We start from the raw sequence: 25,599 nt of genomic DNA, 5'->3' as shown, positions 1-25,599 counted from the left end.
GAATGCATAGTTCATCACATTGGATCCTCACACCAACTCCCTGAGGAAGATGGGATAAGTATCAATAGTTTCATTTTACAAATGATGCAATTGGGGCTCAGAAAGTTTGAATGACATTAAAAATCTCACAGAACAATATGTTAACATTCTCATCTGGTTCTACTGGCTCTAAATCCAGGGATCTTTCCTCTATATTTAACCCCTTTCCTGCAATTGGAACTTTGCTGTTGCCTTGGCAACAGAAGAACACTGGGTAGCTGGAAACCATGGTACTGCCTTCTTTCTGTGCCACAAAAGGTTCAACTAAGGGCACTTTAAGTACATGTACCTGTGTCATGTTCTTGTCTCGGTGTGTTTCTCTAAGACTGGCAAGATTAGTGCCTTTGTCACTAGAGACTGGCTTACTTGTGACAGGCTTCTTGGCGATAGATGAGATACGCTGTCTTCTGGTTCTGGTCCAGTTATTATGTTTCTCTTAGTCCTGAGAAGTGGATATGAAGCAAGAAGCCTAAGAAAACAGTGGCCCGGAGTGAGGCCTTTCCTCCCACTGGGGCCTCTTGCCATTTGCCTCTCAGCTGCTTTTATGAGAGATGGCTACTGGGCATACGGGAAGGGCCTTCACCATGTTGTTTAAAGCAGCACCTCGAGTTGTTGTAGATCAGGTTTAGTTTATATTTTAGAGAAAATAGCCATAAGCTTATCAATAAAGCTTATAATGGATGGTGCACTCATAGTTTGTCTAGGTATAAAGGATAAGACCTATATGACCACATTCAAAACTCCAAATGCAAGGAAGGCCATTTAAGCTTTTGCCAGCAGGTGGCACCTCTCTCTTACTCTTACTAAATACAGTCTCTAAGCAAAGACACAAAGGTTATTATTATTATTATTTTTTTTGCTGTCCGTCCTTCAGAAGTATCTTACTGCTTAGCCAGGGTCAGACATTTTTCTTCCCTTTTTGTAGAAATGTAGCCACCAACATCTGTTTTTGCATTGCAATACGTTTAAACCTCTTTCCACAAAGGATCTGAAATTGCTTACAAAATATAGTATACAATAAAAAGAAATACGAAGAAAGAGTATAAATTACCCTTTAAAACATCAGATTTGATTCAAGGTTGCTAGTAGCTGAAGTAGAAATATGGTTTTCCCTATCGGGTTTTTGAGTGAATGGGGAAGGAGTGCTCACTTAGGACATGTTTTTGTGTCCTTCCCTATTTAACCTAATTTATAAAGTTGTTCCTCCCCTATAAAACTAGTCTGCATTTTGAGGACTATGTACATTAGGGGTTTTTTTTCAACCTATGAGCTTTACTTTTTCTTTTCTTTTCTTTCTTTCTTTCTTTTTTTTTTTTTCCTTTTGAGTCAGGGTCTCTGTATGTAACTCAGACTAGCCTTGAACTCACTATATGTAGTGAGTTCCTACACTATATGTAGTGAGTTCCTCCGGCTGGCCTTGAATTTACCTTTCCAAGATGCAATCTACACCGTGCATTGATCTCAAATTATCCTGGGCGTTGGGAACACAAGCATTTATCACGTAAGTCGGCTTGTCTTGTGCCCAAACAATGTATAAGAATCCTCTGCGTCAGTTTTCGACTAGGGAAAGATTTAGTTTACAATCAAGACAAAATCAGAGAGTTCTAAAAGTGTTCAAGTCTGTCGCCTACTGCGGTTTTAAACCATAAGCGGGTCCATCCCGTCTTTCACGTCTCTAACAGGGCAGCTGGTCACAGCTTCCTTCCTGAGTAGTTTGTGCGGGACTCAGGGTCAGCGTTAGCGGAGGTGGGGGAGGCCCCCCAGCGCTGGGAGGTGAGAAGGACCGGAGAGCGCCCCGCCCGGCCCCGCCCAGCGCTGTCCCCGGCTGGGACCGAGCGGGAGGCCGCCTGGGAAGGAACCCGCCAGCCGGTCTCAGCAGCAGGGGGCGCGGCTCCTCCGTGCGCTCGCTCGCGAGTGCGCCTCCTGTGGCGCGCCGGTGCCACCGCGGGCGGCGGGGAAGGCGCTCGCGGTCCCCGCACGGTCCCCAGCGCCGATGGCCAGTCCCGCGCAGTCCGGCTTCCCCACGCGCACCAATAGCCGCCTGGACACGTTCTTGAGGCGGCAGCTGCCACCCGAGGACTACGACGCCATCCGCGCCTACGAGCCGTGCGTCGTGGTGTCACACTCGGAGAAGCACGCCTGCAAGTACGTGGTGCTCAGTGACCAGCTCATCTACCTGGCCGACAACCCGCCCAAGTCCATCCGGCGGGTCGTGGCGCTGCGGGACATCGTGGCCATTGACCTGGTGAGGCGCGTGGGCGGGCGGGCTGGTGCGCACAGCGGGGCCCGTTCGCGGCTCCTCCATCCCCACCTCCTGCTCGCGGGGAGGACGAAGACCTTCCCACTCCCATTAGGGATCGGTACTCTCTTTTCGGGGCGAGCAGCCACGCAGGAAAGCTGTGGATTGCCTTAGGACTCCAAGATGCCTTTCCCATTCTCAGCGTATCTGCTGGTCCCTAAGCCCCCACCCTGCCCCATAGAGCTGTCATTCTTTTGTCCATTGAGCACCTCATCTGCAGTGGAACTGTGCTAGACCAGGAGCACGCAAAAACGAAGTAGGACCTCTTCCTAGAAGCAGGTTTGTGGGAGAAACTGAAAGCCAGTATCAGTGCAAACAAATGCTGTATAGTAAGTGGCACTATGCTTTATTTACTTTTTGTCCCATTACTTGCGGCATGTTTGGTGCTCCAGAACCAGTGAGTGAGTGAATGAGTGAGGCGTCTCCGGACGCTGACCAGTCTCAGGCCGGTCACTTGATCCAGATTAGTCTCTGGGCAAGCAGGGAGCAGGGGGCAGAGTGTATTCCTGGAAGGACTGGCATCAGAGCCGAGTCCTGCAGGAGACACACCTGGCACAGCCTCACCGTGTCCCAGTTTTTATTATGCGCTGCTGTCTCCCTTTCCTCCAGGAATAGATGTACCTTGTAAAACCAGTGACAGGTTGGAAGCAGGATCTTCTCTCCAATTACTGCTTTTTTTTTTCTCTTGGTCCTTTTGTCTGAGCCACTCCAGGTCTGTGGTTAATTTTTCCGTTGGGGACAGATGTCTAGTCTCCCTTTCCCTTGCCTAAAGCTCTATGTTCCCAAGAGAGTGGCTAGTGAGATGTTTGATGGAGTTGTTTTGCTTAGACCATCATAGCTTGATTTGAACATGTCTGTAAAAAAATAAAAAATTAAATGAAAAGGTTTTTGTTTTTTGCTCTATCTACTACTACTACAGAGGGCTAATATCACTGGGAACATTTATTTCATTTTTGAGCAAGAGTTGGGAGTAAAACTTTGCCTGTGAGCCCACTGCTTCCATTCTCTTAAACTATTTTTTTTTTTAACAAAATGAATTTCCTTTACTAACTTTTCTTGTTTTTGTTGTGTTTGTTTTTTATTTTGTGCTGGGGTGAGAAGCCAGGGCCTTGAATTAAATAAGAACATTTCCACTGAGCTAGATACCTAGCCCTACCAAATGTTTTAGAAAAGTTTAAATACTCAACTTTTTCTAGTTTTTCAGTGTAAATATTTATTACTTTAGCAAAAAAAGTAATAATTTTGAGATATTGTTACTCTTCCCTAAGAAAGACACTATATGTTTTTCAATAGTTGTTATATATTTTCCTAAGATACCAGGAAACGAAAAGTGCTATAAAATTCCTTACGCCTCAAGACAAGAATCCTATAAAAAGGCATACCATATTTGGTCGTGCTTTATGTATAAGGCTTTTCAGGCATGTAGAAGAATATGTTATATCTATAAATGTGCAGAACAAATCTAAGATTTCATATTATTGATAGATTGAACATTCATTTTGCATAATATATAAATTTAACTTTAGAAATTGTACACAAAATAATTACTCCCAAAAGAAGATCACTTCCTAAATTTCTAGAACCTGTGAAGGTGTTACATGCCAAAGGGAAAGTTAGGTTGCTAATCAGTTGATCTCCAAATCAGGGGATTAATTTGGATTGTACAGGTGAGTGCAAGAACGAGGTAGGACAGTTGATGGCAGCCTGCAGCATGATAGGCTCAACTAGCCACTGTTGCCTTTGAAGGAAGAACAAGGCCAGGACACAGGGGATGTAGGCATCTTCCAGAAGCTGGGAAAGGCCAGGAAACAGGCTTTCCCTGAGAACATCCAGAAGCTATGCAGTCCTGACAATACCTCTACTAGAAGCCCAGTGATTACTGCCATCCTGTTTCTGCTCTAGGAATTGAACCCAGGGCCTTGCACATGCTAGGCAAATGCTTTGCCAGAGCTATATCCTGTGTCTGTGATCCAGTTTTGGATTTCTGACCTTAGAACTGTAAGAGAATAAATTTGTGTTGTTTTGTGCCATTCTGGTTATGAGAGCGTGTTACAGTAGCCAAGCCACAGGAAATGAATATAGAAGTATTTCCTGTTGTGTTTTTTAGTGGGTAAAAATTATTGTTTCAATGAGAAATAAATATAATCTAAACATTATTGTTTGAATGAGAAAAGTTGTGGCTTGTAGCTAGATGTGAGAAAGCCTCATGCAGTCATAAGTGGAGGAAGTAGACGGATTTAGAGTATGTAATATTGAGATCATGGGTGCAGTGCTGGGATTAAGAGTGTGGATGCTATCCATCTGAAGGGTAGTAGCCCAGGTAAAATGTAAGGGACAGAAATAGGTTTGTCACTTGTTGTTTGTTGCTTGCTGTCTTCTGTCTGCCTCCTCTGCAATGTCCTTCTTCCATGCCACCCTGCCTTGGAGCCAGCCAACTATGAGCTGAAACCTCTGAAATCTGTGAGCCAAATAAACCTTGTCTCCTTTAACTTTGATGTTGAGTATTTTGTCTTAGCAACAAGAAAGGTAATTTATTTATTTATTTTTAGTTTTAATTTTTATTTTTGGTACTGGGGATTGAATTCATGACCTCACACTTGCCAAGCAGGCACTTATGCCACTGAGCTAAACCCCCAGCCCAAGAAAGGTAATTTAGACAAGAAATAAATATAATCATGCCAAACACAAAGGCCTTACCAATTATTTTCTAAATTTTTATAAAATAGTTCTCAGGTTATTATAGTTCAGTGACTTGAACTAAACTTTGTAGGTTGTGTGAAAAATGTGTGCCATGGAATTGCTTGGTGTAGACCAATTAAGAACCACAGATGTAATTGACTAGTCCTCCTGTGTGAATACTGGGTCACGACTCCTTTACAGTGTGTAAAACTTTCCTGATTTCTGTGTTGTATCTGTCTACCCATGTTCAATCAGTCACTTAAGTTACATTGGCCAGCTCCAAAGAACTTTATTTTTTAGAACCAATTCCTCCTTCCTTGAAAGATAAGCTGTTTAATCTCCTTTTCTACCAAGGTGAAGTCCTTTTTCTAAGGCCAACTCTTTAAACATTCTTGTCTATCCTCAACTATTTTCTCATTTTACTGGACAAGTTTATCTTCTTGTTGGTTAGCTTTCACTTGTCTCAAGTTCCCATTCTGCCTTTGTTCTTTCTGTCACATGATTGCTGGACTTCAGCAGAGTCCCTGAGCAAACCAGTCTTTCCTTTATGTATCTGAGCCTCAGATATCCTTGTTCAATGTTGGGCCAGACACTTCCATTTAGTTCATGTCATATGTTACAGTTATACATAAGGGAAAAATACCTGAAAATATATGAATAAAATGTCACTCTCCCCAAAGTAAAATTATAAAACAATCCCCCTGCCCAAAACAAGGTAATAGCCACAAAAAGTTAGACCAAAAGTCTACACGTGTTTTGGAGACAGTACACATTTGATGAGGATGAAAGTTCCCTTTTAACAAAAATAAGCATTTAAAGTACACTTGGAGAGCTCATAAGGTGTTTATGTGGTTCATTTCAAAGAAATGATAAGCGTGCTTGAGCAAAGCTTTTATGAAATGCTGACATTTCTTTTAAAAGTTAACTTTGATGGAACTGTCTAGAGTTTTACTCTTATGTACATCAAAATATTATTCTGTAAATCAATCTAAGTTTAGACATTTTAAAAGTGTGTGAACAAATACCCAGGACAGTTTGAATTTCCTAAAGTTTCACAGTCCTTAGAGCCTTCCCATCACCTACAGGAAAAAAAAAAAAACCAACACCAGCCCTGGCCTTTCTTTCTTCTTACCCCTTCACTACTCCCTCATGAATACCTGCTCTCCAGTAATCCCGGGCTTTGGAAGCTTCTTTGTACAGGCAACAAAAGCACCTTTTACATGCTGGCCTGATTGCTTGCCAGGCACATTTCTTCCTTCTTCCATGTGGTTGAGATCATGCCATGAAAACTCAGTTGTTTCATCCTTAGTATCCCATTGCATTTATATATTCACCAAGATATTCATTAAACACATACTTTGTGCTGTTCTTCTAAAGTAGAGGACAAAAGAAAATTAGAAAATAGTTGAAAATAACTCAAAAAGGAGCATCTCTAATAGGGATGTTGCTAGGTTACGATGAGATCAAAAAGTGGTATCTTCTGATTTTGCATAGGGAGGCAGAAATGGAGGTAAAGGCAATGAATGAGAGATGCAAAATAGTGTAAACTACCTAAGAGCACAGACTCTGGATTTAGACTGTTTGGCATCAAAACAGAGTTTTGTGCCTACCTTGGAAAAACTATTTTACTTCTCTGTCTCAGAGAAATGGAGAAAATAATAGTAACTTCCTCTTAAGGTTGCTGTGAAGATCAGACGAGATCACTTACATGATTCATGTGGCATGGTAAATAGGTCAGATACAAGCAATGAATGAATGCTAGCTGTGATTACCTCGCAGAAGCAAGGACTCTTGAAGGAACGATGTTAATTTTCCAGGCATGCATTGTGAAGCTATGTATACTATATTGAGCTAATTGCCATATGATTTCCTGAGGTCTTTATGTTTCTTTTTTTTTTTTAGATTTTATTTAAGGAGAAAAAGAAAAAAAAAACAGAAAAAGGGTACAAGTTATACAGAATTTCGGAAAAAACAAACAGTAGGAAATCACTAGTTAATAGATTACATATTGTTATCTGAAATAGTTGTTCAAGTTACAAAATTAAAGCATATAAAGTGGACTTTCAAACAGTGAGACTGCAAACAGTTCTGTTCAGTGATCCAACAAAACTCAGTAATATGGTTTTCTATCTTATACACTTAAATATACATGCAGTTATATCCTTTAGAGCACTTTCTTTTCCTCTTTTGTACAATGACAATTACACATTTTGGGTTTTATTACTCCCACAGTTCTTATTACTTTTTTTGAAGAGAGTAAAACCAAATGTGACATAACAGAACAGAGTCAGTCAAATCAAAAGGATGGACATAATACATAATGTGAAAACAAAATACAAGGTGATCAACAATAGTTACCATACTGCCTCTTGCTATCTTAAAAAGAATTGCCTATATCATCAGTTATAATAAACTTGAACAAAACAGTAAAGAACAAAACCAATAAAGCCAAAACATTGAAGACATTTCAAGACTTTAAAAGAAGATAATAGTCAACCAAAATGGGCGTCATAATGAATCTTATTGTCTTCACAGTTGTTGCCTATACTTTCAAACTTGGTACTATCAAGCAAAGCAGAATAGGGGAAAATCAGTCAAAACAAGATGGCAAAGGCAATACAGGGTTTCAAATCAAGTTAATAGGAAATCAAAGTGGGTTACTATAATATATCCTGCTATTTTTTATTTATTTTTCCCTTAATTAAAAAGATAAAAATAAAAAAGTAAATAATTACAAAAAAGAGATTGAGGTAAAAGAGGGCATAAAAACAAAACAGTGCAGGTCAAAACATAACCATTTAAGCAAAATAGTGTTTCATCACAAGATATCCTGACATAAAAGTAGTTACCATAGTGTCTCTTTCCTTGAAATCTTTGAGTATAACTTCGTATACTGTACCACCAAACATATCAAGACAATGTAAAACCATTCAAGAGAATGACAGTGTTACAGGGTATTTAGAACCAACTATCAGAAAATGGACAATGGTTTCTGTAGTCTATATTCTCTAGTCTCTTTGTCTATAAAAGTTTTTGTTTATATTGTCACATATAATAAAATCCAATAAGATATAACCTGTTAAGACCGATGGAGACAGAAGAATAAAAGCTTGATGGGAATTCAAAACAAGATGATACTAAATCAGCATTACTTATTATGACATCGTTTTCTCCAAAATAGCTGTTCCTACCATCCAACCTTCTCTGGCTCATTTCTGTTGAGCTCTTTTTCTGTCGTTAGTTGTCAGTTTGTTTTCTTCATTTCTCTTTCTGCTCCATTCATTGTGGCCTCTCTGCCACTGTTTCTGGAATCTTAGTATTTTCCTTTTTTAGAATATCCTGCAGTATTCTCTGTAGAGTTGAATCAGTGGTTGCAAATTCCCCTCGTTCCTCTTTATCCTGGTAGCACCTTGTTTTTCCATCAATTTCCAGGGACAGTTGTGCAGGATACACCAATCTTGGCCAGAGGTTATTATCTTTTAAAGCTTGAATTATTTCCCCTCATGCTCTTCGTGATTTGATGGTTTATACCGAGAAGTCTGCTGTAATTCTGATGGGTGTTCCCTTGTGAGTGATCTGTTTCTTGTCTCTGATGGCTTTTAATATTCTGTTCTTATACTGGATTTCTGGAATTTTGATTATTATATGCCTGGGTGTAGCTCTGTTTGGGTTGTAGGAGGCTGGGGTCCTGTATGCCTCATACATCTGAGTATCTTTACCTTTTGCTAAATTAGGGAAATTCTCTTGGATTATTAATGTGAAAAGCTTTGTAGTCCATTTGTTTGTGTCCCTACTTCTTCTTTTATGTTCTTAATTCTTAAGTTATAGATCCTCTTATCATCTTCTAGCCTTTGTATTATTGCTGTTTGTTTTCTTGTTATTTTTAAGAAGTTTTTCATTTCATGCTCCCACATTACAAATCTGTCCTCCAGTTCAGATAGTCTATCCTTAGTTTCTTTGTAGTTCTGTATCCTTAGTTTCTTTCAAGCTGTTACGCCAGCTTTCAATAGGGTTTTTAGTTTCCTGATCATCTCTTTGAACATGCTTCACGTATTCTGTTTTCTCTATTTTCTCCATCAAAGAATTCTCCCCTTTTTTCTGTTCTTCCATTCCACCATCTGTTTTTTCTTAGGAGGTGCTTAGCATTTCTCTAACTATTCTACTTATATCTTGCTTTATTTTGTTAAATACTTCACTTTCGAACTCGTCTATGAGGCTCCGGAGATATTGCTTTATGTCTATTGGTGCCGTGTCTGATATTGCATGTTTTCTGTCCTCCTTTGCATTTACCTTTCCTGGATCAGTGTTCTCCGGATTAGAGACTGAGGACCCTTTCTTGTTGCTCCCTCTTCCCATACTTTTTGTTCCTTCCATACAATCGTATATAAGAGGCCCAGTTTTTTTCTTTATCAGTTACAGTTTGTTTGAACCTGCCATCTAGGTGTTCCTGCACACTGCAGTGTACTAGGGAGACCCAGACCTGGGCAGCCTTTGCTGGGCCCGCCCCTCCCGGTCAACCTACTGAAGGCTTCACTGGTAGGGTGCACCGCCAGGCATTGGGACCTGGTTTGGGCTAGCCTACTGGATCTTAGTCAGCAGCATCACCCAGGCCAAGTGCTCCACACCATTCCCGCTTGAGAGGGGAATATGTGACTAAGGTCACTGCAGCGTCCTGTTCCGGCTAGTCTGCCCGGTCCTAGAATGTCCTTTGTTGGAGCCTTCTACTCTATGGAAGGGTCCCCGTTCTGCTCACTCACCACAGGTCGATGCAGAGCTCCCTGACAGTCCCGCTCTCAACTCCGTTCGGTGATTCCCACTCTCAGAGCTTTCGCGCATCTCCCTGCTGTGTGGATTTGGATACAGCAGTAGCAGCAGGAAATTCAAATCGCGGCTTCCAGTGGTGTGGGTTCCAGCTTCCGCACTGAGATTTTATCTGTTCCTATTATAGCACCAGTATTGCATTTCTAATTGGTTTCTCTCAGCTTAGTTCGTTCCTGGGTTGGCAGGGTATATCTCCCGTTGCTTAGGACTCCTTGCACCGCACCATTCCTGGATTCTAAGCTGGGCATCTCAGAGAGCCTCCATAACTGCTCTTATCTATCCGCCATGTTCTCGGTCTTTATGTTTCTACACAAAATCTTAGTCATCCTCATAACCCAGGCCTGGCAATTATCAGGAGTTGAATATAATTGTTGGATGGGCAAATGTATAATGAATTGCAGAGTACACATTTGTTTACCTTATAGTTGTGAGATTTTAAAACAACTTTTTCAGCACTTTATTATCACATTTATCTGTAGTGTGGAGGGGGTTGGAAAATGTCCATGACATTTAAAATAAATGTTTAGTCCTCTCTGCTATGAGCAAGAAAGTGATATTAACACAACAAAGGAAGTATGTATTACCTCACAGTCACCAGGATTAGGCAAAATTAAGCAGTTAGACTTTACCTTGTGTTTGCTAAAATATGGAGAAACAGAAATCAGGAAATGTTCTACATTGCTGCTAGGATTTGTCAGTAGCTAAGAAAAACTATGTACCTCTTTGTATTCACCAATTTTTTACTTACTCTGTGCCCCAAATGTGCATAATCTTGAAGTATTGTTCAATAATAATTGTAACAGCCAATGTTTGTAACAGAAAAAATTACCAGCAGATTGAGTAAATATTAGCCAGTAAAAAAAGAATGAATTAGATTAGATAGATAGATAGATTGATAGATAGATAGATAGATAGATAGATAGATATGCTGCATGGAAAAAATGTTTCAGGAAGCTGTATTCAATATGATGCCATTGATACAAAAGTAGGTCAAGGTAGTATATAGCTATAGATAGATACATATTTAGTAGCAGTAAGAAAACACTAGTGGGGATGGTAAATACCAAAGAGAATGGTAACCCCAGGGAGAGAAAGTGAGGCCACAAAAGAAGACTTTAAAAAATAAAAAACAAGCAAACAAACAACAGAAGCACATATGGCAAAGTATTTGCTGGTGAAGATGCAGGATATTCATTACATTCTCTGGGTTAAATTTTTCACATTCAAAAGTTTCAACAAATGATTTTCTCTACCCGTAAGAAAGGTCCATTTGGAATTCTTATTTGATGACAGAAAGACTTAAAATAAATTAGATGTAGGAGCAACCAGTCAAAAGTCCTAATTTTCAGCAATAACGAGATGAGAATGAAACTAAAATCCATAGATGATGACTCTGGGGGAAAATTCTGTCTTAGCTAGCTCCTTCTATTAGGGCTTATCTAGAATGGACCGATTTCAGTTCATTTTCTCATTTGCCCTCAAATCTTTAAGTCAAATTTTAAGATGATAATAAGCAAAGGAAGGGCCCAACAAGAGAAAGGTAGCCAGAGGGAAAGAGAACAAAGATAAATGAATACCATTAAAGTGAGTAAACTGTCCTTAGAGCTGAAGAGACATTTACAGTTAAACGTGGGCCTAGAAGGAGTTTTGAGGAAATGGATTTTTGTCATGCAGCACATAAATCTCATAATCTGACACCTTCACCTCTTCAGTGTGTTCTTGTTGCCCTCAGGGGTATATATTCTCTTGTTGGTGCTTCCTCAAAAGTCTGCCCAGTACTTATATCAAATTCAATATGTTCAAAAACAGAATTTCTGATTTCTACCCCCAAATTAGTTCCTCCTATCATTTTCCCTATTTCAGAGTAATCATCCTCCATCATCTTGATTCTTTGTTTCATTTCCCACATCTAATCCATGAGTATATCCTCTTGTATTTCAAAAATATGTTCAATTATGAACTTTCTTACCTCAGTTTCTGGTGCCACCTGCTCAGTCCCTTATCTAGACTAAGGAAATATCTCAAAGCTGATTCCTTTCCACATTGCAGTTGCAATGATCTTTTCAATACAGAACATAGACTATATAAATTTTCTGATTCAAAATACCCATGAGTTTCCAAGCTACTTATGCCCACAAGAGCCTCTGTGATTCACTACTTCTGCTTTCATATTTCTTTTACCCATCTCCTGCCATGCTTTGCCAAGATCTTCATGCTTCTTCTTCTTTTCTTCCAGTATTGGGATTGAACCCAGAGCCTTATACAGAGCTACATCTCCAGCTCTTTTGATTTTCTGTTTTGAGACAGTCTTGCTAAATTGCACTGGCTGGCCTTGAACTCACAGTCCTCCTGCCTCACTCTCCTGAGTAGCTAGGATGATAGATGTACACTACTTTATGCTCTTTTTTTTGTAATACCTCAGGGCCTGGGATACTTTTCTTCCAGACCCTCTAGAGGATTCATTCCTTTGTAGCAGTTCTATTTTAGCCCAAATTCAGTATCAATTCCCCTGGAATGCTTCCCTGGCTATCCAAATTATCATCCTAAAACAACTGTATGGATCATGGTAGAACATGAGTTTAGTTTGCACAAAATAGTAGGTTTAGTTCCCTCAACTAAAAGGAAAAAGAAAAAATACTGTAATACCATTCTTCCATTTGTTGTGTGTATACTATCACATTTGTCATATCTTTTTTTTTCAAAGCATTCAACACTCCGTGTCTCATAGATTAACTAGTTAATGATTTGTTAATATCTATCTCTCATATTAAACATAGGCTCCATGGAAGCAGGACTTTGTCTTGTTCATCTTTGTCTCTGACCATTATATTCCTTGACCCAAAGTGGATGGTCAATAAATATTTGTCAGTTGAAACAATGAGTGAATGTTCAGATCCCCTCCTGCAATTTACCTCTAGAGAAGGAGCTCTGGTTTCCTTACTCCCAGTGTTGAGGGGATCTGGAGACTGACTAGTCTTCACACTAGCCAGGGTTACACAGCACCAGTGAAACCCCAGGTCATGTGATGCACATATAACTCTCTCGTCAAACTTCTTTGTTCTTGTGTAAGGTGACTGCCGTGTTGGTTAACTGCATCATGCAGATGTAACCATATAATGAATACATCTTCTCTAGCTTTTCTCTTTGACTCCTTTATAGCATTTCAAACTCTCCTTTGGGAGGCAGAAGGAAATAGCAAGTTTCCATTGGACAGTCTGGCTTATTTTTAATGGTTTGGCTAGACTAGCTTTAATATGGCAAACAAGTCTTAAGGAACTCGTGAGGGAGGAAGGTTGTCAGTTTGATTCACTGCTGTAACTCAGTGACTGTATATGGTATAATACATTGATCAAGATTAGTATGCACAAAGTAAGCCTAGGTTAAGCAGTGATAACAGCCTCAGAATCTCAGGGCCTTAACATAGCACACAGTTTGTCTCATTCAACCCATTTGTCCATTATGGCTGCTCATGTGACAGCCATTCATTTTAATATCAGAGGTTCTATCTTATCATGTGCTTGTTTAAGCTCTATGGTAGGAGAAAATTATGCACTGGAAAATTATGCACTGGAAAATTATGCACTGGTTTTTAAAGATATATGTAGAATGATACTTACCAGTTCTCCCATTTCATTAGCTGAAGACAAGCACACAGTCACACTTACTTTAAAAGGGGGCAGGAAATTAGGATCCTAATGTATCTGTATTTCATGAGTTTGAAAGAAAGGAGAACAGGAATGTTTATGGATAACTCTAGTACCAACTTCAAAGTGCTGACCTTTATTGAGTGCTTTTACTGTATGCCACTTAGCTGTCATTCTAAGTGCTTAACTTGGCATGTATGTATGTATGTATTTTTGTGGTGCTAGAAATTGAGTTGGCCTTGTGCATGCTGGATAAACACTCTACCACGGAGGTAAATCCTCAGCCTGGAACAACTTCATTTTCTAATCAAATCCAGGTAATACTGTTGGCTCAGTTTTACAGAAAAAGAACCTGAATGATAGACAGTTTAAGCATTTTGATTAAGGTCATCCACCAAATGGCAGAACTAGAATTTGAACTAAATAATCTAGTTCAGATTCAGTGCTTTTAATCTCTAGGTTACAGCTGCCTTGGCATGCAGTTGATCATAAAACATTTTTTGTTTTGTTTGACTGAATCTCCATAAGACTTTAAATTCTTTGAAAGTAGAAATTCACTTCCATATTTCAGTTTGGGGCTTTTAAGGATCTAAATAATAGCTATCATGAATCAAATGGAATAACTTAGAAACAACTAGATATCAGCTACTACAAGTTTGAGAGTATTTTTCTGTAATTAAAAGCTGTTAGAAGAAATTGAAGTCAAAACTATGAAATCAAGGTGAAGGGATAAGATAAATATGCATTGGCACACAAAATGCAGTATGGGAAATAAAGAAATAGGAGTACTTCCTTACATTTTGGAAGTAATGTTTTAATATAATTAAAAGAAATCAATACCAGTGCAAAGTATAAATGCGATCAATAATGATGTAGATACATAGTATTCTTACATATATATTTGAAGAAATTAGGAATATTTTCAGAGATATATATAATGTACATATTTGTATATGTCATATCTTATTCATTTGAGATAATAAAAAATTTTTCTTTTTCTCCCTAAATGACTCTTGCTGCCATCATCAAAGACAAATACTAGATTAAGTGGAGCATAAATGTGGGTCTGTGTTTTATTACTGAAGTTCTTTGTTTTTGTTTTGTATTGGTTTGCTTTGGTTTTAGTTGTTGGTTTTTTGAGACAGATTTGGTTTTGGGGCTTTGAACTCGATCCTCCAGCCTCCCGAGTGCTGGGATTACAGGCATGAATCGCCATTCCCAGTTTTACTGAAATGCTTACGAAAAATCAGTGCTCATTGTCTTAGTTGTTTTTTTGTGGGTCAGACACAGTGTCGAACAGCCACAACTTTTTAAAAAATTAAGTTTATTGGTATAATTTCAATATACATAATGATCACATTCATCATAGGGAATTCCCAGCACAATATAAAGGAGAAGTTTTTTTCAGCTTAAAGTTGCAGTCCACAGCTGGTTGCTCCAAGGCAGAAGTGGCCTGGGAGAAGGACCTGGGTAGAGGAAAGCTGCTCACATGATGGCAGCCAGTGAGCAAGAATGCAGGAGTGGGCCAAGAGTGAAATAAACTTTTCCAGGTCAGGCCCCAGTGACTACCACTTCAGACTGGCCCCTTCCTTCCATTGATAAATCCAGAGTCCCCATGATCTAAAAGTTCCACTTCCAAAAGCTTACTTCTGAGTGCTTGAGGATTTGGGGGGATATTCTCAATCTAAACCATAGCAGTCCTTAATAATGACCAATACTGATTGACAATATACTATGTGTCAGCCTTGGGTGAACATTTTAAATAGATTACTTCACTTAATCTTATGAACTTTATAAGGAAGATAATGTTGTCTTTTACAGAAAAGGAAACTGAGGCAAAAAAGTGGTAAATATTTGCATAAGGTCACATATTCAGAATACATCTGAGCTGGAATGTCAATCCATGCCTTTTGACCTCAAAGTGAAACATTTTAAAGCTGCTATGCATGTGTTAGCTTTTCCACCTTTGGACACAATGTGGGGTACCTGCAGTTTATTAGAGAAGAAGTTTGATTTAGTTTGTGGTTTTAGTTCATGCTCAGATGGCTCCAAGGAAGGAACATCACAGCAGAAGGGCACAGCAGAGCAAAGTTGCTTACTTCATGATAGGCAGGAAGCACAGCAGAAGAGTGCCAGAGAGGAAGGGGCTAGAGATCCCATATAGACTCACCTAGACATATCCAGGACCATGCTGTGTGTACCTGCTAGGTGTTTCTTAACCCAAGGAAATGGCCATATCAGGATTAAGGGTCACATTGCATCTAAAAACAACTGATTTGCTGTAAATTTGTGCTATTTCCTTAGGAGGTTTTAGGTTTTGCAATAGAGACCCGAGTAAGTGAATTATACGGTTCCTAGGCATAGGTTGTCACGGGAGGAAGAGATGAACTTAGAAACAAGGAGCCTTTTTCACTCCACAATATTACTCTGCAGTGAATATTGTTGTCTTTTAAGGCTGAAACTAGTAGGAGGTTCAAGGGCATCAAAAGGCCCAGGTGAGATTTGGACTCTTCTCACAACTCCAAGACTGGACTGTGGTTACAGGCCCTGAGAAAATGATTTTTTAAGTCATACATTGAAATAGTCTAGGGGAGCTTCAATATTTCGATAGTATAACCTAATTCTTAGGTGTTAATTCCTTTTTTAATGTGTGGGTGGATCACTTCAAGCCAGCAATATCCATAGATTCTAAAAACAACTCATCTATGCAAACTTCCTTAGGGAAAGGTATACTAAATCTCAGATAAAGTATAATGGGAAAAACCACCTGTGGAAACTACAATGAGTTTTTAAATTATGACAATTTAAGGATTTCCCAAGTTCTAAATGTAAAAGTAGCTTCTACTTAGGATTAAGCTTATGCGCAATGTGTTAAAGGCAATTGCTAATGTAGTTTAATTTCAAAAAGATCCACTCAAAATACCTCCAGATATTGGCCACTCTTATCAGGGTATTCAATTATCTGGGTTTGCTATTGGTCTTCCATTGTAGTCTCTTACAAATACTCTTGGAAGAAGTAACTAATTTACACTAAAAACATAATCAGAAAACATTTGTGCTGGAATGTAAATCCAGCTCAAGTAATTAATTACTCACTTGCTTTTCTTCCTTTACTGGAGACTAGAGTTAAAGCTTATTGTGCATGAAGGACATTAAATCGTGAAAGGACCGTGGAAGTCGGAAGATGTCTATTTAGCTTTTGTTTGACCTTACTTCTATCACTTAGTAGCCCATTAAGCAAGCCAATCTCCAAATGCAGAAGACCTACAGACTTTTCTCTACCCTGTACACTTGTACTGAATGGATAATAGATTTTATATGAGATGTTTCATCAATGTTTTGATTACCAGGAACTAAAAATATAAAAATGGATCAAAAATAGTGTTTTTTAAGAAACAATTTAGAAAGGGAAACAAGAAAATGAGAAAGAAAAACAGTTATAAGCAGATAATTATAATAAAATGTGAAAATAGATGTAACAAGATTATTGTAGGAACCTGAAAAAGAGAGTGACATATTCTGTCAAAGGAATGACACAGGTGAAGTTCCATGGAGGAAATAAAAAAGCTTGATATTGAAGAATGAATGGAACTTTCCAGACAGAGAAAAAGTGAAAATTTATTCCAAAAGGAGAAACTAACATGTGCTTGATAAGTTCTCTAAAATGTGTCTAAATACAAATCAGCAGGATCTAGCAGTACCCTGTTTCTAGGAAGGCTATTTAAGCTTTCTGTTTCAGGATTTCTTCTACAGTTTGTTCTAACTAAGACTTAAATAGGAAGTACACATTGCACTTGATTGTTATCCCTATATTTTATTAACTTTTTCTTGTGGAACATCCCAAATCTAAAAAACCTAAACTGAAGAGTATAATGAACTTCCAAATACCCATCATCAGTTTCAGTAATTATGAACAGATAGCTGACCATGTTTTACCTATCGTGCATGTATTTTTCCACTAGAGGACTATCTTAAAAGAGTTCTGATACATATCTTAAGAAAAAAAAAGTAGAGCCATTAGTAATACCACCTAAAAATCAACAATACTTTAATAACATGAAATACTCAGTTCAAATATCCCCAACTTGCTCAGAAATGTCTTTCATAAGAGGATTTATTAAAATCAAGATCCAAAAAATGCTTGAACTTTATTGGCTGATCTCTTTCTTAATTCCCTTTTAATCTACAGTAGTTCTTCCTTTCCCTTTATACCTGACATTATTTTCTAGAGAAACCTGGAGTCCATTAGTTACTTTTGTTGCTGAGACAAAATATCCAACACCCAAAGTTAAAAGGGGAAATACTTACATGGTTCACACTTTGTAGAGGTTTTGGTTTATAGTTGACTGGCTCCAAGACAGGGTGGCATGGCAGAGGGGCATCACAAAGAAAGAGTTCATGGCAGGCAGAGGGCAGCAAGCAGTAAGCCACAAGGGACAAATAAGAAACAGCAACCCTCTTTCTGTCCCTTATGTCTTATCCAGGCTACCACCTTTAGGGTGAATAGTACTCACAATCAGTTTAGGGAAACCTTAATCCTAGCATCACACCATGAACCAACCCCAGCATCACATCCTTGATCCCAGCAGCACACACCCTAGATCCAGCCTCCTCTGAAAAGCCCCACCTATCACCACATGAGGCTTTGGGAGGACATCTAGATACAAGCCATAACATCTAGTAACTTGTCCTAGAAATTTTCCACATTCTGAATTTGCTTGATTTCTGTTGGGCCCTTTTTATACTTTTCTGTCCGTGCTATTCACTATAAATCAGGCTGGTGGAAAGTGAATTCCACTTTTGCAGCACAAAAATGCTCACAGCAGGTACTATGTACTTTCCATTTTATTCCACAATAGTCACACATCATCCTTTCTAAAAAAAATACTATTAATCAAACTCAGGGCTTCACACATGCTGGGCAACTGTTCTACTCAAAATAATTTTTATAAATTGAATTTGATTAGATACTGATAGCTTATCATTGATCTATAATCTTCAATTACTCTAAATTGGGCTTTTACATTTTTTGTTATTTAATATTTTCTTATATTTTGTAACAAGAGAAAGATGAAACTGCACATGGGAAATATTTTTCTTTAAGTTCTTGAAAAAAATCTATAGTGGAATTCCTTCTGATTCTTGAATGGTTTTATATATGCTTATAGTAAGTCTCTGAATTTATATAATTATCAGATATTATCAAAACCATCATAAAAGGGAAGCAAGTTATTGAAGAGAAGACCTAAAACTCAGTATTTATTAATATATTTTTTATTTCACATCAAGAATAGAAAATAGAGCACTTTGGAGAAAGCAGAACACATTTTTAATAGTTTAAATATAAATGTTTGTACTTATAATCTCTGTGGACTATTAAAAGATTTTGTTGTCTGCATAGAAAATTCCTAGTTTAAACCCAATTAATTGTATTTTTTTTGAGACTTTTTAAAAAAAGCAGAATCCAGGCCACCCGTGGGCAACCCAGTGCAAGTAAGGAGCATCAGCAGACAGGCTCCTGCGCATCTGCCACCATTGGGATGTTTTCTTCCCTCAGATAACCAGCATAGGTAGGGACAAACAGCCAGATACCCTTACGCATCTGCAGGATGCCATGGGAGAAGCTTGCTTCCTGCAGGCAGCCACCGTGGGCTGGGAAAAATCACACAAACATGCCCCTGTGTGCCTGCTACCACTGGAGGAGTCCCAGTGTAGCCACACAAGCTGAGAGAGGTAGCCCTGTCACCATGCACCTATGGCCATCAGGGAAGCCTCACATAGATACATGGGTCTAGAGAAGCCCTCTCCATTCCCCAATTCCCCCTGAGAACCCAGGTTTGGAGAAACCCAGGTGTATGGCCCATTCTCCTGTACCAAGGAGTGGCAGCCAATATGGAAAGTGCCTGGGACCCCACAACTCACTTGTCAGAAGGAACCCAGGAAAATGTCAAGATAAAGGAACAAAAGATAATCTCAGACCTCCAGCCTACACAAAACAAGCCTGGGAGACATAGACAAAGAGGAAAATGGAAGTCACTTACCTGAGATCTCTGAAAGAAGAGTAACTGAAGCAAAGAAACAACTTCATGAGGCTGCAAAGTAATCAAACAGAAATAATATTTCCAGTAAAAGAAGAAATCACAAACATAGTGAAAAAATTGCTGAGCATATCTAAATAAAAAAGATAGATAAAAAGAGCATAGGAAAATGTTGGAAACCTTGAATGAACAATATAGGAAGGAATTACAATGCATGAAACTGATTCAGAGATACCCAGCAAATTTAAAAATCCATCAAATACCTCATAGAACTCAAGAAATCACTCCTAAAATTCATCTGGAGCGAGAAGAGACCTAGAATAGCAAGGACAGTTCTAAGCAGCAAAGGCAAGGCAGGAGGTATTACAATCCCTGACTTGAAGTTATACTACAAAACAACTGTAGTAAAATCAACATGGTACTGGAACCAAAACAGAGCTGAAGATCAGTGGAATAGATTAGAAGATACAACCACAACTACAAACACACTCAACCACCTTATCTTCGAAAAAGGGGCCAACCATGTTCACTGGGAGAACGACAGTCTCTTTAATAAATGGTGCTGGAAAAACTAGCTCTCCATATGCTAAAAACTAAAACTAGACCCATGCCTATCACCATGTACTAAAATAAAATCTAAATGGATCAAAGATCTAAATATTAAAACAGAAACACTAAATCTATTGGAGACAAATTGGGTAAAAACCTTGAAGACATAGGAGTAGGTAGAGAATTTATGAACAGGACTCAAACCCAGAGTCAATAACTGGGACCACCTCTTATTAAAAAGTTTCTGCACGTCAAAAGAAATCTCCAGCATAGTGAAAAGAAAACCCACAAACTGGGAAAAAATCTTAGTGAACTGCCCCTCAGACAAAGGACTTCTGTCTAAAACATATAAAGAATTAAAAAAAATCAGACCCCCAAAATTCAAAGACCCAATCCAAAAGTGGGCATCTGAGATAAATAAACAATTTTCAGATGAAGAAATACAAATGGCAAATAAATATATGAAAAAATGTTCATCATTAGTCATTAGAGAAATGCAAATTAAAACCACACTGAGATTTCATCTCACTCCTGGAAGAATGGCAAGATCAAGAAAACCACCAACAACAAATGCTGGAGAGGCTGTGGGGGAAAAGGAACTCTCCTGCACTGTTGGTGGGAGTGTAGACTAGTGCAGCCATTGTGGAGATCAGTCTGGAGATTTCTCAAAAAACTGGGACTGGAAGCCCCATTTGACCCTGCTGTACCACTTCTAGGCATGTTCCCAGAAGAACTGAAAGCATCGTACCACAGTGATATATGTGCACCCATGTTTATAGCAGCACAATTTGTAATAGCCAGATCTTGGAAACAACCTAAGTGTCCATCAACTGAAGAATGGATAAAAAAGTTGTGGTATTTTTATACAAGGGAGTACTACTCAGCTATAAAGAATGATCACATTGAGACATTTATAAATAAATGGATGCAGCTTGAGACCATACTCATAAGTGAAAAAAATCAAACTCACATGTATAAATACCGAATAGTTTCCCTAGTGTAAGAAATGGTAAGAATACATAAAAGTATGTGGTAATCATGATTCCCAATCATATTGGTTTGAAGCCATATAATGTTTTCACTCATTAATTGCAATGGTTTTAACCTGGGTTGTTCAATTTTAGTATCTGTGATAGTATGAATAGCTATTTTCAAGAAAACAATACAACATAAAATCTAGTGCTGATTTAATATCATCTTGTTTTGAAGTCCCATCAAGCTGTGTTACATCTGTTTCCACTGGTTTTAACATGCTGTATCTTACTATATTTCACTATATGCTATAGTATAAACCAAATTCTTTATAGGCAAAGAGATAATATAGAAACGGTTGTACGTTTTCTATTAGCTGGTTCTAAATACCCTGTAATTCTTGCATTCTCTTGAATGGCTTCACACTGTCTTGATATGCTTGATGTTATAGCATACGAAGTTACACTCAAATAATTCAAGGAAAGAGGAACTATGGCGACTACTATTATGTTAGATTATCTGGTGGTGAAACACAATGATACTTGAATGGTTCGGTTCTGCCCTGCATTGTTCTGTTACAATGTCCTCTCTTATCTCAATCTCCCCCCCTTTTTTTAAAAATTAATCTATTTTCTCTCATTTTTTTAATTAAGGAAAAACTAAATTAAAAAATAGCAGGACATATTATAGTAACTTTTTTGTTTTCCTATTAACCTGCTTTGAACCCCAGTATTGCTCTTCCCCATTTTGTTCTGTCTGATTATTCTATATTCTATTTTGTTTGGTAGTATCAAGTTTGAGGGTATAGGCAACCACTCTGAAGGCAATAAGATATACTATGATGCCCAATATGGATTGACTATTATCCTTTTTTTGAAGTTCTGTAAGGTCTCCAGTGTAGGTTTTATTGGTCTTTTATTGTACTGTTTTGATCAATTCTATTATACCTGATGATATAGGCAACTCAACTTAAAAATAGCAAGAGGCACAATGGTAACCACTTTTGATCACCTGGTATTCTATTTTTGCATCACGTGCTATGCCCACCCTTCTGTTCTAACTGACTCTGTTTTGCTTAGTCACGTTTGGTTTTATTCTCTTCAAAAAAAGTAATAAGAACCATGGGAGTAATAAAACCCAAAAAGTCTAATTGTTATTGTAAAAAAGAGACGAAAGAAAGGTGGACTAAGGGATATAACCACAGATATATTCGAGTGTGTAGGATGGAAAACCATATTACTGAGCTTTTGTTGGATCACTGAATGGAACTGCCTACTGTTACTGTATGAATGTCCACTTTATATGCTTTAATTTTGTAATTTGGACAACTTTCTGGGAAGATAATATGTAACCTATTAACTGGTGATTTCTTACTGTATATTTTTTTTCTTGAAATTCTCTATTACTTGTACTCTTTTACTGCTTTGTTTCTTCATGTCCTTTCTTTTTTTCCTCTTTAAATAAAAAAAAATCTATCAAAATCTGGCAAAACCCACTTGAATGAGACTGAAGATCGACTTTCAGACCCTAAAGACAGGATTGAAGGAAGAAATCATGAAAGGAAAGGTTTTTTTGTTGTTTTTTTGAGACTGAGTCTTGCTATACAGTTCAGGTTGACTTGAGTTCTCTTTGAGGTCCAGATTGGTCTCAAACTTGCAATGATCCTCTTGCCTCGGCCTCCTGAGTGCTAGGAAGATCTATTAAAAATAATAAGGAACCAGGAAATAACAATTCAGTGGCTGTAAGATGACACAAAGAAAAATAAGAGTGATAGTTGTCAGCAGAAAAAGGAGTAAACACAAATGACATAAAAAGCTTATTTACAGAAGTGATACCAGAGAACTTCCTAAGCATGGGAAAAGCACCTGGCATACAGATATGTGAGGTATGCACAACTCCAACTAGCCATAACCAGAATAATCTATACCCAGACATATAACAATCAAGATTCCAGAAGTTCAGCACAAGAACAGAATATAAAAGGCTGTTACAGAAAACAAACAGATGACTGGCCAGTATCATGGCAGACTTCTCAACACAAACCATCAAGTGAATAAGAACTTGAGTCAAGTGTTTCAAATCTAGAAGAAAAATAATTTCCAACCCAGATTGATATACCCTGGAAAACTATCTTTCAGCATTGATGGAAAAATAAGATACTTCTATGACAAAGAACAACTGAAGGAATTCCTGACTCCCAAACCAACCCTACAGAGAGGGCTAACAGATAAGAGAGATAAAAATGACCACATTTTCAGGAACAGAACAGAGGGGCATCAATAAACAGAGCAGGCAATTGAATGGAGGGGAAAAGTGAGAGGCCAACAGCAGGACAGCATGACAGAGATGATCTGGTGTATGCTGGTTGTAACCATTAGTGTAGATGGCCTCAATTCACCAATAAAAAGAAACCCAGGAAGAGTGGATCAAGAAACATGATCCATCAATATGCTGTATACAGGAAACACATTTAACTTAAAGGGAATTCATAGACTGAAAATCAAAAGAGAGAAAACAATTTTTTCATGTGACAGGAAACCAGAAAAAAGCAGGGGGGTAGCTTCACCACTGGCCACAGAATGGATAAGAAAGATATGGTATTTTCATACAATGGAAAGCTTCTCAGCTATAAAGAAGGATAATCTTGAGGCTCTTGTTGATAAATGGATGCAACTTGAGATCACGCTCATGGGTGAAATATTTCAGACTCACATGGGTAAACACTGTGCTACCTCCCTAGCATAAAAACTAAGAGTTAGTGGAATCAAAAATGTACAATAGATACTGTGATAGTGATAGAGTAGGAAATATCTAAACAGGGAAGGTGGTAAAAATCGTTAATTTTCTACTATCTTGTTTTGAATTCTTGTATAATTTTCATAGTTTTGTTAGATTTGGTTTTATTCTGTCTTGTTTTGTTTGATTTTACTACGTTTGATGGTATGGATGACTATTTTGAAGAAAACAAAGACACATTATGGTAGCCATTGTTCTTCCTATTATCTTTTTGAGGCCCTGTATCACTTTTATTGTTCTCTTCTGATTAGCTTCATTCTGCTTTATTTTGTTTGGTTTTATTGTCTTTAAAATAAAAAAAAAATCCATTTGCAAGATGAAAGTGACGAGTAATATATTTTAATGCATACAAACACTGTTACTATTTAGTTAGTAACCCTATAGTATAAATAGTTTCTTGAGTTTTGTTATTGAGCACATTTTTAATTTTTGGCGCGCGCGTGTGTGTGTGTGTGTGTGTGTGTGTGTGTGTGTGTGTGTGTGTTTAAAGATGAAATTTCCCTAACTAGTCAAGTGTAGCCTTAGACTTGCTATGTAAACCAGTCTAGTCTGCAACTCACCACCTTCCTGCTTCCGATTCCTAAGTGTTGCTAAGCACATTTTTAGTGAAAACTAAAATGGATGAAGGAAGAATAGGGAAACCTAAGAATAAAGACATTCCAGTGGAGCATATGAAAAGACAAAAATATAGTTTAAACTTGACTTAGTGATGGGGAATTATTAATCCCAACTGGGTAAGTAGTCATATTTGTCTTCAGTAAGCTCAGTTAATTTTCTTTCAGGTTGATGACTACCCAGAATTTTTGAGTTCATCAGACAGAGAAATCAACCAACACATTCGTATCATCTACTCTTCAACTGGTTTGAAAAAAAAGTGTGGAAAATCAAGAGCTGTCAGGAAATTCCTTTTTCCATTTCATCGCAGCAATGCTAGCAATCAAAATGGTATGTAACATTTATCAGATGTGTACGTAGCTTTTCTTTAATCTAATTGTTTAAGTCTTTTCGAAACAAGGGCTCTATGCAGTGCAGGCTGACCTTGAACTCATTTTTGTAGCCTAGGCTGGTTTCGAACTTGCAACAGTCCTCCTGCCTCAGCCTCCGAGTGCTGGGATTACAGGCGAGCACCACCATGCCCAGCTCTTTATTTTTTATTAGTACATAATAGCAATCATCACATCTTAATTCTTTTTATGTGTATATTACATCCTAACTCTTTTTATGTTCTTTACCCTTCTCTCCCTCTCCTAAAAGGATGTCTACCATATTTCTTTTTAAACCAGGTTTTATTGATACATTTTACATACTGATCACTTTCATCATAGAGAATTTATGCCTGTGCATGATATAACTTGATTTTTCCCCATTTCGCTACCCTCTAACCCCTTCCACTCTCCCCATTTACAAAAGCTTATTTCCATGTTTTCCTTTTCTACTCATTTTATGTCACTTTTCCATTCTTCCCTTTCCCCTTCCCCTCTCTGTTGTTTCCCTTCCCATTTGAACATTCTCTTCCTATTTCACAATGCCTGGTATACATTTGGTCCTATTTGGTTTCTCACACCAGATAAGCAGTGTGATAATTATATATGTATGTCTGATTTATTTCACTTAAGACTCTCAAGGTGCATAAGTTTTCCAAGAAATGTTTTGAGTGTATCTTTTGTGGTTGAGTACTACTCCACTACATTAAAAAAACTACATCTTTATCTATTCACCAGTTGGTGGACACTTGGGTTGTATCCAAGATTTGTCTATTGCC

At 38.1% G+C, this 25,599-nt stretch overlaps 1 protein-coding gene and 1 long non-coding RNA gene across 6 annotated transcripts in view; one reads left to right on the top strand and one right to left on the bottom strand.

Annotated features, from left to right (window-relative positions):
• The first annotated feature begins 1,898 nt into the window (after positions 1–1,898).
• The window catches only part of CUNH12orf56 (chromosome unknown C12orf56 homolog), an 80,516-nt gene continuing 56,815 nt past the window's right edge, over positions 1,899–25,599 (top strand). For 3 of the 5 annotated variants that reach the window (XM_063255064.1, XM_063255062.1, XM_063255061.1), the window contains exons 1-2: positions 1,899–2,284; positions 24,620–24,782. In XM_063255064.1, the coding sequence (XP_063111134.1) occupies positions 2,033–2,284; positions 24,620–24,782 (415 nt within the window). In that variant the 5' untranslated portion in view covers positions 1,899–2,032. The remainder of the gene's footprint in view (positions 2,285–24,619; positions 24,783–25,599) is intronic. The other 2 variants (XM_063255063.1, XM_063255065.1) reach the window with 2 other exon arrangements.
• Positions 2,666–19,731, bottom strand: LOC134477349 (uncharacterized). The gene is made up of 3 exons (XR_010049344.1): positions 19,524–19,731; positions 6,175–6,388; positions 2,666–3,192 (listed from the first exon to the last, which is right to left on the bottom strand). It is a non-coding gene; the product is annotated as an uncharacterized LOC134477349 (long non-coding RNA).

This window comes from Cavia porcellus, unplaced genomic scaffold (genome assembly GCF_034190915.1).
Source record: "Cavia porcellus strain 051 isolate PalLab524CR breed Dunkin Hartley unplaced genomic scaffold, mCavPor4.1 scaffold_8, whole genome shotgun sequence".
Taxonomy (NCBI): Eukaryota; Metazoa; Chordata; class Mammalia; order Rodentia; family Caviidae; genus Cavia; species Cavia porcellus.
This window is presented reverse-complemented; position numbering and strand designations above follow the sequence as displayed.